Genomic DNA, 18,481 nt, shown 5'->3' on the forward strand with positions numbered 1-18,481 from the left:
TTTCTGAATTTCTATTATTGAGTTCATTAAGTGATACCGGGGATGGTGCAGAAACTGGGGCCACATACCGAATATTGGTTGGGATATTTTGATAACGGAGCAGAATGACGTCCTGAACCTCTGGCGGCAGAACCACCATGTTCATTTTGTTTTGTTTTTCTCTGCCGAACTTTTCAAATTAATCTGCGTTCGGTGCAAAACTCCCCCGAAAAATCAATCAAACGTTCATCTGGAGAGTTTATCTGGACATTTAATAAATAAATAAAAAACTTTTGGGGTGAAAGAATCTCTTCTTTCTGCTTTGAATGCAACCCGACTAAGCTGCTGCTATCCTCCCTGAAGCTGCAGACGGGGATTTTTTTTTTTATTTTTTTATTTTCTTTAAAGATCAAGTTTGCAGAAACACAAAATACTTGTGATTAATTCGAAACGCACTGCAGGACTTCAGAACGGCCTCAGGATGTGGCTTTAGATGAAAACTCAAGATTTAAGGATCAAGTTTTTAACTAAACTTAAAAATAAATAAACTTTTGTGGACTTTCGCTCATCACAAGTTCAGATAGCGACACAGATGATTCTCTTTAAAAGTTCATGTATGTACCAGATACTTTGTTTTAATTTGGGAACTTCATCAAATACAGAGCAAATGTTTTATTATTTTATAATGTCCTGCATGTTGGCAACTTGTTTTGAATATAAACGTGCAGCCCTGTTAATCACAGCTGTGAATTTAACTTTATCTTGAATAAAACACAGCATGAAATCAAACTGAATCATTATTTGAACTCTTCAGTTAAGTTCTGTCATCTGATCCTCTCTTGATTCGTGGACTCTTCCTTCGTCCTCCCACTTGCCTTCATTTCCCCTCAAGAGTAAAAGAAATAAATAAATCCCTGTAGCGTCTGACCTTTAACACTCACATCTGCTCGCTGCTTGTTACATTGTGATCTGCAAATTAAAGCTCATCCTCCTGGTGAACTCATCGATCGGTGGAGAAGTGGAACGTACGCCCACATAAAAGCCTCGTTAGCCTCGCCGCGTCTCTGCGGACGTACGAGTCTGCAGACGCCGTGTGCACGACAGACTTACACGAGACTACGACTTAAAGGTTAATGGTCCCTGCTGAAGAGTTATTGATAGTGTGACATTAAACCTTTGAGTCCAGAGTTAAGATGTCTGACCTTTGTGTTCTTCAGGTGGGATGTAAAGCCAGCCTGGTGTTCTTCCAGTACTTCATCATGGCCAACTTCTTCTGGCTGCTGGTGGAGGGCCTGTACCTCCACACGCTGCTCGTCGTCATCTTCTCCGAGAACAGACACTTTATCGTCTACATGTTCATCGGCTGGGGTGAGCTGGGAAAAAAAAGACTAAACTATATTCAGTCAGAAAATGATTTAACGGGAAGTTTAGCAGCTTTTATTTTGGTGAATAAAAGCAAAAGTTGCACCCTAAAATGAAAAACCCCTCGATGCTGAAGGGAAAAGTCTGGGTTAAGTTTTTAACATTCTGGTTAATGTCGTTGTGTTTTAGGAATTTGCAATCGTGTTTTCCCGACTTGCCATTTTGATTTGAACCTGTTGTCCGCCGTAAATACGTAACATTTCCATATTAAACTATAAAACTTACTAGGATGTCGTTATATGTTTTGTTGAGTTGTTTATTAAAATGATCCTCAGTGTTTCCGAGAGTGTTCGAGGTAACGTTGCGTTTCTGTTGGTCAGCTGTTACAGGTAAACTTTAACATCACCCTGGTTCTGAAAGCGGTGGTGAAGACGACGACTCCTGCTGTTTTACTTACGTTACATTGATGTTTTCTCGTGATCATTTTGCAGGAATCCCCACCGTGTTCGTCTCTGCGTGGGTGCTGACGAGGATCTACCTGGAGGACACGGGGTGAGCGCCATCGCCCAAACCTCTCCGCAGCACGTTACCAATCATCTGTTATTTGTTTTGTGTCGGAGGAACATACCACCGCACGTTGTGCACTTATTACTTTATTGCCTCCTCCTTTATTATGCGATAGGAGACATCATCAGCGTTAGAGAGCGGCGTGTCGATATTCAACAGGACTTTATGTTGTTTCATTAGCCCACAAATCATATTTTATCAATTAGATTCCGTCGGTGGATAATCCTACCGGGGCTCAGTTTCCTGCATTATAACATCCCATGTCAAAGAACACGTTATTGAATAAGTCAGCCGGTGGGATTTGCATCGAGCGGTGATCATTAGGAGCCTGGTATCATGGATCTGCGCAGCTTCTGTTGCACATTATTACAGCCGGTTATTAAGCGAGTCGAAACTGAGCGAGGCTTTCTGCATGAACAGTGACAGAGGACAGCGAGGGGACGGCTCATCAGCTCATCAGTGTGTGGAGATAGATGATGGAGATTCAGTGAGGAAGTTAATTCACGACTTGGGAAATAGTTTATCTGTTCGGCTTAAATCGACTTAACGAGGGCAGGATTCTTAATGCTCATTTACGTCCCTTGTATGAATGAAAATGTGTCCGTCCTGTTCACACGTGTTGCCAAGGATGTTCAGCAAATACATCCAGTAGAGGCTAAAGCAAGGGCAATGATGTGGACGGTGTTAAATACAACCTGATGTTTCGACGAAGGTTATTTTCCAGGAATCTTAATCCGGATTCGTCCGGACTTCATCATCGTGTCCTCTGGGCGACGCTCCCCCCATTCCACCATTTCGATTTCGACCACATCTGTAAGCTTTCAGAAAAAGATGCACAAATACAGATGGGAAAGGAAAAAAAAAAACCCAGGGAACATTCAGGAGGGATTATAGTCACTATTTAGATTATAGATGTGATAATAAATTGGGATTTTCCAGGAATCTTCCATCTAGCCTTCGAGATGGAATCTGTGACACCCTGAGGGATGTGAAACACAACTTCACACACAAATGACTTCAAAATCATTGTCAGAAAAAAACTTACAGTTTAAATTACGGTTGTTTTTTGTACCCTCAGGTGCTGGGAGACGAACGACAACCCCGTACCTAACTGGGTGATCAATGGACCGATCGGATTCTCCATCACGGTAGGTGGAGCTTCGATCCCTCCTGCTGATGGGTTAAAAAAAGAGGCGTCTGTTTAGGGATTTAATCGACACCTTGCAGCCAATCAGCATCGAGTTTCCGTCTGAACATTTCCTTCGACGTCTTCTGTGGGTGGAAAAAACGTCCGACACGGCAGTAACAGAATCACCCCTTGTGGGTTTTCGGGCTTCTGATATAGATGTATATTTTTTTTTTATTTCCTCCTCCGTCTCCAAGGTGAACTTCATCCTGTTCATCAGCATCATTCGGATCTTGATTCAGAAGCTGAGGTGTCCCGACGTGGGCGGCAACGACCAATCACAATACAGGTACCTCACACGCTCGTTAAATCCACCCACTTGTGCCACGAACCTGTTTATGTGTCACTAAAAGCTTCACCTGCTCAGTCAGAGTTAAGATAACGTGGATAAACACTGAACAAAGACACCTGATAGTCTGAAACGCCCGCCGCATATTTTATTCCCTCAGTAGTTTGCTGCCTGCAGAGATAAGAGTCGTTGAAACGCTGATGCAACTCGACAGCGTTTCATGATTTGCCTCTGAGGAGCGCGAGCGGGGGTGAAACCTCTGCGGAGTCACAGGCGGCGCGTTTTAAACTTCAGGCAGTTTTTTACCCTCCAGGAAGAAAATCTGAGCTGCTGCCCAGTCGTCAGGTGTTCACGCGTCCTGCAGCCGCGAGGAAAAGCAGGAGGTGATGAAAAGAACTTGGACGTGCCCGGCTCGGTCCAGTGAACCTCTGTGTTTGTTTTCTGTGAATATTCAGCGTCAGCTTGTATTCCAGCGTAGAGCTGAGCGGAGGTGACAGCTGGAGAGTGAGAACGGTGGGAAGGATTTGTCCATCTTCTATGAGAGCTGTCGAGATAATACGACACTACATCTGTGGCTTTTTAATATATTACACTTCGGAGCATCCGCTGCTCTGAGGCCCGGACTAGATGAGGTCCGATTCTGCTTTTACAGTCAACAGCTGATGCCTACATTTGCTCTCATACCGCAGAAATACCTGTTGGAGGTCGTTGGTGTTAAAAACATCTCTTCACTCTTTGTGTTTCTCTCAAGGCGGCTGGCCAAATCCACTCTCCTGCTGATCCCTCTGTTTGGGATCCACTACGTGGTCTTCGTCTCTCTCAGCGAATCCATCACAGAACACTATAAAGTCTTCTTCGACTTGGCCCTCGGATCCTTTCAGGTGCCGTATTATTCACTCCCTCCACCCCACGACGTCTGTTACAACACGTGATCCTCGTGGAAGTTTGAGATTACGCTGAATGACCTCTGATGCTTGCTGTTTCCTGTCTTCAGGGTCTGGTGGTGGCCATCCTGTACTGCTTCCTCAACTGTGAGGTAAACTTACACTAAGTAAAGTGATATCGAGTGATACTAGTGAGAAGTGAAACTGATTAAACACGGTCAACAGAAACTGGACCGAGCGTTCGGACCATTTGCACGAAACATTAATTCCCCTCTTAGCATTTAAATTTTAGAGAGTCAAAAAAAAAAGAGAAAGGAAATATAAAAATAACAAAATCTAATTATATAATTGTAAATATATGATTATAAATATCCCCATTAATGCCTCTGCACTCGGCTGATAACAGGCTTATTTAGAAACACACACAGCTTCGTTTCATTGTGGTCTGAAAGTGGGAAAAAAAAAAAAGACGTTTGATAAATGATTTTAGGAAAATTTGTTTTGGTCGGAGCTAAATATTTGTGAGCGTGTGTCCTCATTTCACCAGAACATTATTTTAATTAAACATATTTGGGGTTTGTATTATTCAAACAGAGAGGCCTTCTTGTTTAAAACATGGACTGCTTATCGTCACTCTGCCACTCCGAACATCTGCAACAGCTGAAACTGACCCAGATCCAGTTAACAGAACTGATCGGATCAGATGAAAGTTTAAACAAAGTCACAGACGGAAACAAGAACAGACTCATCACCGTAAAGAAGACCAGACTCAGCTTCATGAGAATGAATATAAAACTGATGTAAATGTAAAACAGTAACTGAATTAATACGATCATCAACGTCTTTTTTTGTTTTAATGTCCGGCGCCGCTGTCGCATCAGCAGCGTTAGCAACATGGCTACCGCTAGCAGCCTCGCTGCAGTCTCAAGTCCCGGTGGCGAGAGGAAAACACGCATCAACGGGGGATCAGACTTCCACACCGGAGTGCTCTCCATCGAGCCAACGGATCGGTTTCTATCGCTCTCCGTCTTCACACAGTTCCCACAGTTATTCCACCTGTGGACAGCGACCGGGGGGAAACAAACGCCTCTCTTCTGTTTTGTCTCCGTGCAAAATCCAGCCTGGTTTCAGAGCGAACAGCACCGTGAACATGTGGTTTATAATATCCTCCAGACATTACACTGTGACATCAGTATTCACTCCTGAATGATGAAGTTGAGGCCAAAAGGTTTTTCTGTGGCAACTTTAAGCTGCACAAATTGACGTGACGTGACTAGAAGTGCAGCTTTGTTATGTCTCGAATCAAAGTCGTAAATCTGTCTCAGTGTTTAAAAGCTACGCAGCTCTTACTCTGGTTAAATAAGGTCTCTGTTTACAGTGTAGTGTAACATGTGCTAAACAGAAAGTCCACTTACATTTGGACCGTTTCATCATGAGGTCTTGTTGAGGTCGGTTTGTCCCTTCATGAGCTGAAGTTTGACTTCCTGTCGTATATATCTGTTTATGTCATGTTGCAGGTTCAAGGCGAGCTGAAGAGGAAGTGGCGGAGTATGTGTCTGAACTGCCGCCTGAGCCGAGACCGCCACTACAACAGCACCTTCGCCTCCAGGAACGGGTCAGAGCACATGGTGCAGTTTCACCGCAACTCTCGAACGCAGTCCATCCTGCAGTCGGAGACCACGGTGCTGTGAGGACCCGACGGACCCTTTAAAAGAATCAATCAGACAGTCTGCAGGTGGACCTGGATCGAACAGTGTTACGGGTGATTTTAACACAAAGTAACACATGGGTGGGGATCAATACAAGCATTCAAACTGTACCTGAAGTGGACCTGAAGTGGTTCTGATCACCATCCAGAGTCCAGAATCCAGTGAAGTGGCTGCACCCATCTGATACTTGTTAAAATCACCGCATCATGAATGGATTCTGACCCTGATCGGCTCCTGAGCCCTGCTCGTCTGGGCTTCTGGTAAACAGGGGTGTTTTGTTGTTGTCGTTGTTGTTGTTGTTGTTTTTTTACTGATCCAGAACCTGAACTGTTCTGACACACTGCATCGTTTTCAGTGGATATTTAATGAACTGCTGTCATCGAGAAGTGCTGTGCATGCTCCACACCCGCCTGTGCTTCGACTGTTTTGACGCCGCCGCTGTCGTGATGAAGAAAATGCAGGTCGCTCAGACCGAAGACGAGTTCGTGTCCGACGGGAACTTCTGCTGAGATCCGGTGACAAAACCGCCGACACCTGATTTGTTGACAGGCTTCATTCAAACGGTTCCAGCGAGAAGAGAGCACAGGACGCATTTCACAGATTTGTTTTTGTGCAGTGTCGAGGGCAGGACTGAGGGAGTGGGAAGCCAGTGAGGGATCACATCCCACAGAGACGTGTGCTGATCTACACTGCATGCTTCTGAAAACACAAAATAATGGAACAAAAACCGTCAAATCAAAGTCTTCTGTAAAGGAGGTCTGTTAATACGAACCCACACCTCGCTGCTGCTGCTGCTGCTGCTGCAGGTTTTTCATCCACTCCCACCTGCCTGTGTAGCCAGTTTGATCACTCCCACCTGAATTTCTGTTTTCTTTTCTAAAATCCTTTCTGCCCCATCCCACAGGGGAACATAAGACCCTTCTAAGACTGAGGAATGTTTTTAATCCCAGGGAATGCAAATTCTCGAGATTTGGTTCAGTAAGCCAAATCTTAAAAGACTTTGGACTGAAAAATAAAAAAATAATACATGTTGAACGCAGCTACGAGGAGGTGCTGAAACTGTCTCAGTTTAATACCGACCTACACGAGCGAATGAAACCATCAGCGTGGAAGACTAGCTGCTTCTATAAAGTTATTCTTTGTGTGATTTCCAGCTAAATATCATCACCAGGGACCCAGAAAATGTCTCCATGCAGCTCATGATTCAAGTCTACGGAAGATGTGAGATCTGTCATCATCTTTAGCATCAGAGCTACTAAGCTAACAGCGTTAACTCACCCTTGTTCCGATATGGGTCTGCATGCTCGACTGCAATCGGAGACGTGGAATAAAACTTGACAGCAAATCGATTATTGGTCGCAGCTCAAACCATCAGTTTTGTTCGGTGTGACCAGAAGTGTCTTAAAAACACGGATCAGTGGAAACATGTTGAGAGTTCGTCTCGACATGTTTTTTCACTCTCATCGGTCACCAGTGACAGCAGAAGTTCCAGGTGGATACAGGAGAAGAAAATAACTTTACTTATTAATGAGATGAATATTTGTGTTTCCTCATACAGACGGTGTTACGCAGCAGTTGCATGATGCTCTTCAGTGTTTTGCCTTTTCTTTCTTCGCTGCTGATAAACGGCTGATGTCAGTTTACTTGTCAAATCTGATGTACATTTTGTGAGATAACAAGAAAAAAAAAAAAAGCTTGCTTTGTTGTGCAAATGTTTGTCTTTTAACATGTTGTATTTAACTGTCACCACGAGACTAAAAAAGAGATCCTGGTGACACTTGACTCGAGGCATACAGAAGAGTTTATATGTCACATTTTCACACCGCTGATTATGAATTATTCACCAGCTTTAACAAAACAAAATTCCCAACCGTTAGATTGTCTGAGAGCAGGAGAATAATTGAAAGTCGCACGTTTTAGATGATTATATTAAAGAAACACACGACCAGTCGTCTTTTTCAAAGCAGCTGTAACAAATACACATTTAGATTATCTAATCAAATCAAACGGAAGCAAATAAGGAAATCAGTTTTACCAAGTTTGGTCATTTATGTCAACATCAAGGATCCTGAAATCTTATAGATACACTTGAGCATCGTTTGCATAACAGACAGAAAAAACTCAGAGAATAAGGTTTAAATATACTTTTAAAGAGGTCATATTATTCAAATTGTTCAGGCTTCAACAGAATATCTTTAAGTAATTTAAATTTCGGAAAACGCATTCTCTGCAACCCGTTTCACACGAGGCAGAGCAGGGCGGGTCAGTGCCGAGCAAGGTAGTGTGATCTAAAATAACACAGCTGCAGCAGTTTCTCTTATTTTTTAAACATGCACGGAGGATGTGGGTGACGAAACATACGGTGAATTTCATCACCTGTTCAGAGAGAAAAGAGCGACAGTGACGTCACCAGCACCTTTCTGACCATGTTTGATATTTATTTTCAACTCGAAGGGCTTCAGCAGCTGCAAAAAAAATAAGCTAAGCACTCTGAAGAAAGAATTCACCGCGCTTTTTCTTCAGGAGTTCTGCAGATAAGACGTGGGACGAGAACGCAGCACTGTGAAATTATGTTACAAACATATCTAAACATATATATCAGAGGTTTTTCAGAAGAAGTTGGTCATTTCCATTGTTTGGTTTCTAGAAGTGAAAGAATGAAACTGAAAAGGCGACTTACATTTGTTATTTTTTAACAGAAGAAGTTAGAAATCTCCAAATATTTACATTAAAGATACTAAATTATTAGATATTTATTGTATAAAAAGACTCAACCACTTGTTTATTAATCATCTGTCCGTTCACAAATGACTCGACTGTTCCAGCTCTGAGTCTTCGGTGTCGTCTGGCTGTATGCCTTAAGAGAAGTGTTACCAAATATATCACGAACACGAAGTCAGCACGACTGTATCGTGAGACATCTGACTACGAGCGGCGGAGGGCGTCTTTTACTCAACATGTGTATTTGTACAGAGACACCATGAATGTCACGCAAAGAAAATGATTGCTAAATTGATCTTTGTGAGCATTGTGCTGTGTGAATGTAACTCTCCTCCTCATTAAAAGCTGCGATGTGTAGAGGATCTACTGTGGACACGCTTCCTACGACGACATGATTTATATTTCGAACGCTACGTGAAGTTAAAAGTGATTAAAAAGGTCAAAGTTGCTGCTGTGGTGATGTGTGTGTATGTTTGTCGATGACGACGGACTTTAGACTTTTGGGATCCTGGACGAGTTTCTCACTTGGACGACAGTTGTGAGAACAATAGATCGCAGCATGGAGGAGATTTATCTACGAGTTTGATATCGATGTGAGCAACATTTGAGTCACAGATCATCATGTTTCAATTACACGGCCTGACTGGATCGTCGTCCAGGGTTGAACAGATTGTTTTTGTGCTCACATTTACATGTAATCTGGAAACCTTTGAGGGCGTGGAGGCTGTTAATCCATCCGCAGACTGAAGAGACAAACACTTGTACATCAGGCAGCGTCTCTGTTTTTTTGCTTGGACTTCCTGTCGCAGCTTTCTCTCTCTCGTCCTGCTCGAGTGAATATTTATTAATAAAGATGGAAGCGAGCCGTCTGTGCAGTGAGTTGTCGTGTTTATCCTGTGTGTTATTTGGACATTTTAAAAGGTGTTGAGTGCTGGTAGAGCTGGTAGAAAGATTTCCTTCGGTGTTTCTCTGCTCGCTCTGCTGCATGTGTCCACGCCTCGTTAACGCTCACGTTAAGCCAACCATCGGGCGCCTGTGAGCAGACTCGGCTCTGACACCGGACCTCTGGGGAGGCTCAGTGCCGTGGCGCTGGATCCTTTGAGTCCTGGCATCTTGGGAGTGCAGAGGCCAGGTAGACGCTGACTGAGGAGCCTGATTAGTGCAAAACAAAGTGTAAAACTGGCGATCAACGATCGCAGGAGTGTCCAACAGATCTGTCGCCGTTGAAATACCTGTTTTCCTCGAGACTTCTGCACACACGGAAAAAAGTATCTTTTACTTCCACTGGTGAAAAATGGGAACATTTACATTCCTGCATGGTGTGAAGTGAACAGAAAGACAGGGCGGGTAGTTCATGTCCAGAGAGACGGAGACGACAGCTCCACTTACAGCTTCTCAGCTCAAACTTTCACAGAAAATCCAAAGACGACGACAAAGTGAGTGACAAACACTCAGCAACAGAGACGGGACACACAGTACAAAAAGAAACACGAAGCTTCATTTCCCTTCTTCTCCGTCCTCTCCACATATCGGCTCTGGACTCGAGGGGGGCGGCCCGGCCTCGAGGCGGAGCGCTGGATGTTCAGTCATCTCCGAGAAGACGAGCGGCATTGATCAGATCTGACATTGAGACTCGAGGCAAGACGCTGCTAATTGGGAACAAGAAGACGTGCTGGGCGACGGTGACGGCTGAGCGCTCGGCTTCATTTTCGCTGGTCGTTTCGTGTGTGGAGTCATCCAGAGGCAGAAACTGAATCTTTACTGCAGTTTTTTTTTTTTTTTAATATAGAAAAACAGAAGGCAGAGAGAGCGGAAGGTGTTGATTCTCGCCTGAGACGAAACATTATAGAAGAATTATATAATCTGACTGAAACTCTGACAGACTAGTATCTAAGAACTTTACAAGTTGTGCAGCTCCAGTGTCGGAGCAACGCGTCGCTTTAAACAAAAGTAAAATAGAGTTATGGATGTAAACCAGCAGCATGCAGACAAAACTGTTTATGAGACGTATTTGTTTGAACAGATAAATGACCAGCTGACTCCCAATATATCAAGAAAGAAGGAAGAAATACACCTTTCCTATTTCACTTTTATATCAGCCTCAGTTTTGTAGAATTTCAATCGACCAAAAACTGCTTCATGAATTCAAATTTTGAGATTTTTATTTCCCCATTTATGCATTTGTTGAAAACTGAATATTGATATCCAGGAACATTTTCCAAACTAAATAAAGCTGATAATAAACCCAGGCAGGCTTGTGATGGAGGAGCAACTGTGAAGACATTTTATTAAACCTGAAATACAGTCACAGGAAATGAGTCCTGGAAAAAAAAAAAAAAAAAAAAAAACGAGTCGTAATGAGCACGCTATGAATTTGCAATGCGGATTTATGGGCCGGCTTCAAAAAGCCGAGCAGAACGAGTTCAGATGGATTTTTTTCTTCTGCTTCATCTCCGACTGCGGAGCGGTTTCTTCACGGGGGGAAAGTTTGTATGGAAACAGCTGAAAAAGTTTTTAGGTTTTTTATTTCATGCAGCTGTGAGGTTGAGCTGCGACAGTCTGATGCACAGTGTGAAAAAAACGTTTAATATTGTGAGCGATCGTTTGATTTGTTGTGTTGCTAATCGCTCAGTCACGCCCCCACACAGAGGACGGAGGAGGAAACACTGGATGGTGGTGAAATGATCCCGTTGGACTCGTATCATATGATGTTTGATAATCTAAAAGATTCATTTCCAAAACAATAAACTCTCAGTTTGTCGCAATTGAAGTAAAATCTCATGGCGTTCTGTGTTGAAGCGCTCAGTGAACTTCATCGTCTACTCAACACACGACACCGACACCAACATGGAGCCAAATGGTCTCAGAAAAGATCATAAATAAGATGAAAATCACCAAAAACTGCCTGACAGGGGAGCAGCAGCAGCTCTACAGTGTTTCAGTTACGAGACCACGTCACTAACTGAGGCTGTCGTCTCTATAATGACGCATTTTCACAGTCTGATATTTAATTAGTTTGATTAGATTGACTCTAAAACCGACAAATAGATCAGACTGGATCAATAAAATATTTGTTTCACCGACGTAAACACAGATGACGTCATCAATTCATCAGTATCACTTTTGATCGAGTTGATTTGTGTCCTCGAGACTCTTAACAGTTCATTCTGCCGCTGTCGTTGCTGTGAAGGTCGAAGTCTTGCAGCGAGCGTCCATGTTTTCCTGCACTTGGAAGCTTTTAAATTGGAAGTCAGACACACCGACTGTCCTGCACACCTGCTGATCCTCAGCATCCAGCACACCTGTCCACCAGCGTCCTCACTGTAAACACCTGGCTGCTGCAGCCGCGCTGTGTTGATGCTGCATCAAACTCTAACGTCTGTTTTTCCTGTCCGGGGTCCCCAGCCGGTCTTTATCAGCCTCCACCTTGGAAAACAAACCACATCCTCCCCTGCCTCCAACTCCCTTCAGCCAAAATGGCAGCCAGCCATCTGCTCGTCTCCCTCCAACGCTGCCGTGAAAATAACATCTGCAGCAGCTCACAGTGTGCTGTTGGGTCCAAATCATGTCAGTGTTTTTAGTTTGATTTTGTTTGCTGCCAAGTTTTCTTTTGGAACTTTTAGTAAATTTTATACTACATCATGATATGTGTTATCGCCAGAATACATGTCAGTGTGTTCCTGTAAAACCACAGATAAGGTTAAATTAATAAGTTTCGTTATCTTCTCTTGTCTCACCAGAGTGTAAGAAACCATCATGGTTTGACTGTAAATACCTGTTTTGGTGAACAAAAACCAGCAGCTGGACGTTTGGCACTTCCTTTATCGAAGCGACAGCTCTTAATTAATTTGACACCATCTGATCGAACAGGTAGGCCATCAGAGTTTACTTGAAAGTCGGGAAAACAGATCACGCAAACGTTCACTCGGGGCTGGACTGAGGCAGAGCGCTCCAAAACACGAGGGGTCAATAAAAACACGAGGCGAACGATGGAAACGCTCGCTGCATCTACATCTGGGCGGAGCAGACGATCACAGGGGCGGGAAGGCATCTGAAACCTGAGGAGGGTTGGACGCCACCACAAAACAGGAAACAGAAACACGACCTCAACGTGACGAGACACGACAGACTGCCTGACTTTTAGCAGCACCGCTCTCACTCCGGGCTTGTGATTCTGTTTTTAATTGCTATCTTTCTACTGTAACTGTCACTTTTCTATTTACGCTATCTGCATTTATTTCCCTCCTTCCCCCCTCTGGAGACCAACGAAGGCTCATTTATTTTCATCTTATCTTATTTAGCAAAGTGCCTACAGCTCTTTATAGTCGATATGATGGGCTAGCAAGCTGATATTGGATGAATCAGCCCTCCAGAGAGAAAGTAAACAGCTACCTTCCACATTCCTCCATCCTCCTCCAGCGATCGCCTCAGAATGACACGATCCTGTCTGTGATGGATGTGAGAAGAAGAAGAAGAAGAAGAAGAAGAAGAAGAAGAAGAAGTGTGAGTAAAAGTTTGGAACTGCCAGAAGTTTCCCGCAGAGAGACTGACAGACTGTTCCAGGACCTCGTCATGTCAGCGCGGCGATACAGGAGGCACTAAACTCCAGGTTCTGTAATTCAGAATATTTGTGTAGATTTCCTCATTTTTGTGTACTAAAAAACATTTAGTGTGGATTTTCTGCAGCGTTTCATGAATGAGGCTCCGGTAACTGACTCTCCAGATTCCTGTTTATCTATTAAAAAACACCTTGGATGCCTTTTGTGTGGATTTAGGATCATTATTCTGCTGTGTCGCTCTAAAATTAGATGTTTCTCGCATAAAAATGGCTCTGACTCTGACTCTATTTAGCACAATGTGTGTCACGGTTAAACGAAGGGGACGGCAGGCAGGAGGGTAACTGAAGCCCAAAATCCAAAATCCAAAAATGTGCAACAGAAGGCAGAAAACAAAACCAGGAGAAAACCGAGAACAAGCAAAGCACAAATCAAAAGGATCAGGAAGCAAAAGCCAGAATCACATCACAGGAATATGGACGGGGACGTCTCAGATTCTGACAGAGAAATGGGTCTTTTCATGAGGTTGTGAAGCTCAAAACATGGCCCCAGTGCATCATGGGATGTTGTAATTAAACTGTTTTAGAAGACGGGCGCTCCTCCTGGTCGAACACGAGACAGACTGTCAGAGTCAGACGGGCAGAGCGGAGCGTAAAGGGTGAAAAACAGACAAAGGGAGGAAATGAAAAGCACAACATGACAGAACTTCAAAATAAAACAGGAAGTAACTTGACAACATGGATGTGAATGTTGTCGTCGCTGTTACCTTCAGCATGGCCGCGTCTCAAACAGCGTGATATTAATGAGCGCTTGGTGAACTAGTGAGAAATAACGATCAGCAGGCGTGACGTGACGAGTCTTCATCCATCTGGTCGCTCCGACTGTCGGCGACTCACATCTGCTCACCAGCAGCTTTGATCTGAGGAGCGCCGTCGTCGTCACTGATTCACTGAATCTCACTTTGTGAAGAGGAGCAAGGAAACACATCATGTTCACATCATCACCACCGACTGGAGAAATATATTTTTATAGACGGTGACGGAGAAAAGCCTCGTCCCTGGTGGTGAAGGTGTGTTTTCAGCAGCTGCTGTGACACTTTTAGGTCTCTGCAGTGACCGACGAGCAGGTTACATGCTGCACAGAGGAGTTTTACTCAACTATTTTGCATCTATAGGTGTATATTTTTTTATGTTTCTGAGTACAAAGTCCCAGATGTATCCACACATGAGGCAGAGCTCCTAGTGCTTGATAGGATCAGACATTTCGCTTCACTGCTATTTACCATCCATCCACCTGATGGACCTCTCTCTCTCTTTCCTCCCATCAGCTGGCAGCTCCACCCATCAACACACCTGTTCCCATTTCCGTCATCTGCTCTGCAGTTGCCCTCCTCCTCCTCCTGGCCCTCCTCCTCCTGGCCTTCCTCCTCACCCTCCTCCTCCTCACCTCCTGGCCCTCCTCCTGGCCCTCCTCCTCGCCCTCCTCCTGGCCCTCCTCCTGGCCCTCCTCCTGGCCCTCCTCCTGGCCCTCCTCCTCCGTGCCCTCCTCCCGGCCCTCCTCCTCGCCCTCCTCCTGGCCCTCCTCCTGGCCCTCCTCCTCCTGGCCCTTCTCCGTGCCCTCCTCCCGGCCCTCCTCCTCACCCTCCTCCTGGCCCTCCTCCTGGCCCTCCTCCTCCTGGCCCTCCTCCTCCTCACCCTCCTCCTGGCCCTCCTCCTGGCCCTCCTCCTCACCCTCCTCCTCGCCCTCCTCCCGGCCCTCCTCCTCAGCCACCTCCTGGCCCTCCTCCTGGCCCTCCTCCGTGCCCTCCTCCCGGCCCTCCTCCTCACCCTCCTCCTGGCCCTCCTCCTCCTCACCCTCCTCCTGGCCCTCCTCCTCCTGGCCCTCCTCCTCCTGGCCCTCCTCCGTGCCCTCCTCCTCACCCTCCTCCTGGCCCTCCTCCTGGCCCTCCTCCTCCTGGCCCTCCTCCGTGCCCTCCTCCTCACCCTCCTCCCAGCCCTCCTCCTCACCCTCCTCCTGGCCCTCTTCCTGGCCCTCCTCCTGGCCCTCCTCCTCCTGGCCCTCCTCCTCCCGGCCCTCCTCCTCACCCTCCTCCTGGCCCTCCTCCCGGCCCTCCTCCTGGCCCTCCTCCGTGCCCTCCTCCTGGCCCTCCTCCTCCTCGCCCTCCTCCTCGCCTGCATCACATTCCCTCATCAGCCCTGCAGAGATTCAACAGACATGTTTCCACTCACCCTTCTGCCAGATCTTGTAATGTTCCTGTCTCATCCTGCCTGCGAACCCTTCCTCTTCAGTTAATCGGTGAAATCCCGCCCGTGCTCGCCCTGCGGTCACTCTCCCACGCCGCCGTAACACTGTGGCGGGGATAAACAGGAGCTTGAGGAGCTGAGTGAATGTGTTCACTGCTGCTCTGGTGTTATTAAGCCTCTTTTGCAGGAGATCACGCAGAGAAGAGAATAAGAGAGAAGAGAAAAAAGCCAAGAAAAGGAAGGATAAAATGTGTCAGTGGCAAAGTTGCTGACTCTGGATCAGCACCTGCCAGAGAGAAAGAACTGGGCGGCCTTTTCAAGCTCCCCGTCTTAGCATAGGGAAACGTCCAGGGAACTGCATTTAATTATGCAATGGCAAATATTATCAAAGGCCTCTGTGAAGTGAAAAGGCGCTGCTGCATTTAAAATCCAGACCTCAGTATTAAGCAGCCAGCGGCTCCCCCAGCAGCAGGGCTGAACCGTGACGTGATGAGGAACATGGTTTTGGACAGTATGCGGACAGAATTGCAATGAATCTGCAAGACTTCCTCTGCTCCACATGTGGGGGAGGTTTTTGGGGGGAGTTGGGTAAGTTGTGTGTGGAGGTAAAGGACCGACCCTGACATGCAGAAACTTTTAAAGGGATATTCCGGTGTTCGACGCTCATCTTTAAGAGGAGGCTGCTCAGGTGTCAGCGGCTTTATGGTCGCCCAGTAAAAGCAGCCGTCGGCGCCTCTGATGACGGCTGGATGAACGGTGACCTGTTCCTGGAGAGGAGTCAGATGTTTACAGAGCAGCTCGCCAAGACAGATGACCCGCGGCCTCATGTCATCCCCGGGAACACCATGTCTACAATTTGGACCTTATACAACCGATGAGATGACCTATCCAAACATGGCCTCCAGCCTGCTGACAGAGCACTTGGGGAAAAAAAAAAAAAAAAAAAAAAGTTTGAACCAGAGTTGGAAGAAGGAGTCTCAGAGGACTGCACCGGTTAAAAATGTCCACTCTTACGAAGTGTACTTCCACACAGCGTAACTTAAAATTCTCATTCACATAAACGTGGACGGAATATGTCCCGATGTCTCGTTTAAAAAATATCTGGTTTTGTTGCCGAAATGACGACTGCAAAACGTCCCGACGGTCAAGGAAAATTACGTGCTTCTGCAGGTAGAAACTGGAAGACGTCGGCCTTGAACGGTCGTCTCGCTCGGCTGATTTTATTCCAGTAACTGTGCTGTAACGTTTCCTCCTTTAGCCAGAAAACCAACATTTCAGCTGATGTTTTTTTTTTGTTTTTTTTGGGTGGTTAAGACAAACACACTGCTCCAGCAAAAGTGGCGTTTCTCTCCTTGTCCTCTACGTGTCACTCGGATGCTCGGAGCTCTGCGGGGACGGGATGCTGTGTGTTTGTGTGTCTGACTGATGGGGAGCGCTTGATAAGACTGTGACAGCTCGGCGTTGGCAGTTGTCGGCTTTGACGTCATCCAGGGTTCAGGGGTGTGTTGTTACGGTAACAACCGGAGGGGTGATGGGAGACGGTGAGCTGTCACTCCGTCTCAGCCGACCACAGTCGAGACGTGTGTCTGAGACGGCGGGCCAAACCTGAAACCATCAAGCCGCCGTCAGTCATCCGCACTCGACTCTACCTCGTCACTTTGGAGGACGTTAAAAAGAAAAAAATCGATTCAAATGAAAGTCAAATTTATTCCCTGTGCTTTCAAGGCTCTTGTTGACCTTCGCCCCGTCAACAAACGGGCACGTCGTGTCCTTTTTCTTCGAGGATCTCATGTCAAGACTTTTATCAGGCTGAGAGGACGATGAGCCGCACACGAGGCACGAATGAGAAAACTTCCAGGATTTATTACATCAACTCGCTCCGGTTCATAGATCCTTTCACCGGCTTCCTGTCCGTCAAACAACTGCAGCTTCATGAAGCACTGAATGTTTTTGATCTCCACAATCTGTCGGTCCATTATGAAACATCTGGACCTCTCAGACGGTCTGGGACTCGTCTTTTTTTAATCAAAAACAATTAAACTAATGAAGCAAATGTTCCACATATCTGCTGCAGACATCTCAGAAAACACTGGATCAACTGTTCCTGTATCACAGGAGTTTGGTAAATATTAAGGAAATTAGATTTATGCGACTTGTGAACATGGACATGGATAATTTTTTTTTTGGGACTGTTAACATGAGATTCAAATGGAAAATGTACAAAATTCCTTAAAATTACATTTCATCAGTATTTTTAACATTTTCATCAAAATGTGGCCGGAATCTAAATCTTTCCCCTAAATTCACCCGAGTGATTCTAAAGATCAAATTAAAAATAAATTGAAAATACTGCACGTCGAAGAAACACATCGTGCTGAGAGTCACAAATAAACAATTCACAGTTTGTGTCCATGAACACAAATCCTGTAAGTAGATTTCGTGACAACTTCGACAACAACGTTATGTCAAATATTGATGCAAAGATTTTACTTGGGACTTGTTTTTCTCCCCTAATTAATTTTTCATGTTGCCTTGTGTGTCTGTGCTGAATCATCTGTCACAGATACCATCAACTTTTCAACATTTCATGGCAGGAGTATAATTACAGCAGATCTTTTCATCCTGAGGTGTTTTGTTTTTTCCTCACAGTGTCTTTATTTAACTCATGGAGTGATCCTCACTAATGTGCGACACGGCTCGGATGTAAACCGTCGTGCTGGAGAATCACCCGGAGGACGAGTTTGACGTTTATGGAAACACGACACACGTTTCATCTGCTGACACTGAAGTGTGACGTGACAGAATGGATCTAATCTCTGCCGACTCATTTATACCACCTTCTTTCTGTCTTTCTTTCAAAATGAATGAAACGTTAAACCATGTTAAATGTAAAGAAAACAGCATCGTAACCAGGTACTTTTTGTTGCTTTTAGTAAGGTTTCTCAAATGGTTTGCAGTTTGTCATTATTTTCTTTCGAAGTACTT

General features: G+C 45.3%; 1 protein-coding gene across 2 annotated transcripts in view; it reads left to right on the plus strand.

The window, feature by feature from the left end:
- Positions 1-9,146, plus strand: part of vipr2 (vasoactive intestinal peptide receptor 2) — a 35,780-nt gene extending 26,634 nt beyond the window's left edge. For both annotated transcript variants that reach the window (XM_037084766.1, XM_037084767.1), the window contains 7 exons: positions 1,197-1,347; positions 1,833-1,893; positions 2,987-3,056; positions 3,292-3,383; positions 4,135-4,264; positions 4,378-4,419; positions 5,785-9,146. In XM_037084766.1, the coding sequence (XP_036940661.1) occupies positions 1,197-1,347; positions 1,833-1,893; positions 2,987-3,056; positions 3,292-3,383; positions 4,135-4,264; positions 4,378-4,419; positions 5,785-5,958 (720 nt within the window). In that variant the 3' untranslated portion in view covers positions 5,959-9,146. The remainder of the gene's footprint in view (positions 1-1,196; positions 1,348-1,832; positions 1,894-2,986; positions 3,057-3,291; positions 3,384-4,134; positions 4,265-4,377; positions 4,420-5,784) is intronic.
- Positions 9,147-18,481: the final 9,335 nt, after the last annotated feature.

This window comes from Acanthopagrus latus, chromosome 21 (assembly GCF_904848185.1).
Source record: "Acanthopagrus latus isolate v.2019 chromosome 21, fAcaLat1.1, whole genome shotgun sequence".
NCBI classification, from domain to species: Eukaryota; Metazoa; Chordata; class Actinopteri; order Spariformes; family Sparidae; genus Acanthopagrus; species Acanthopagrus latus.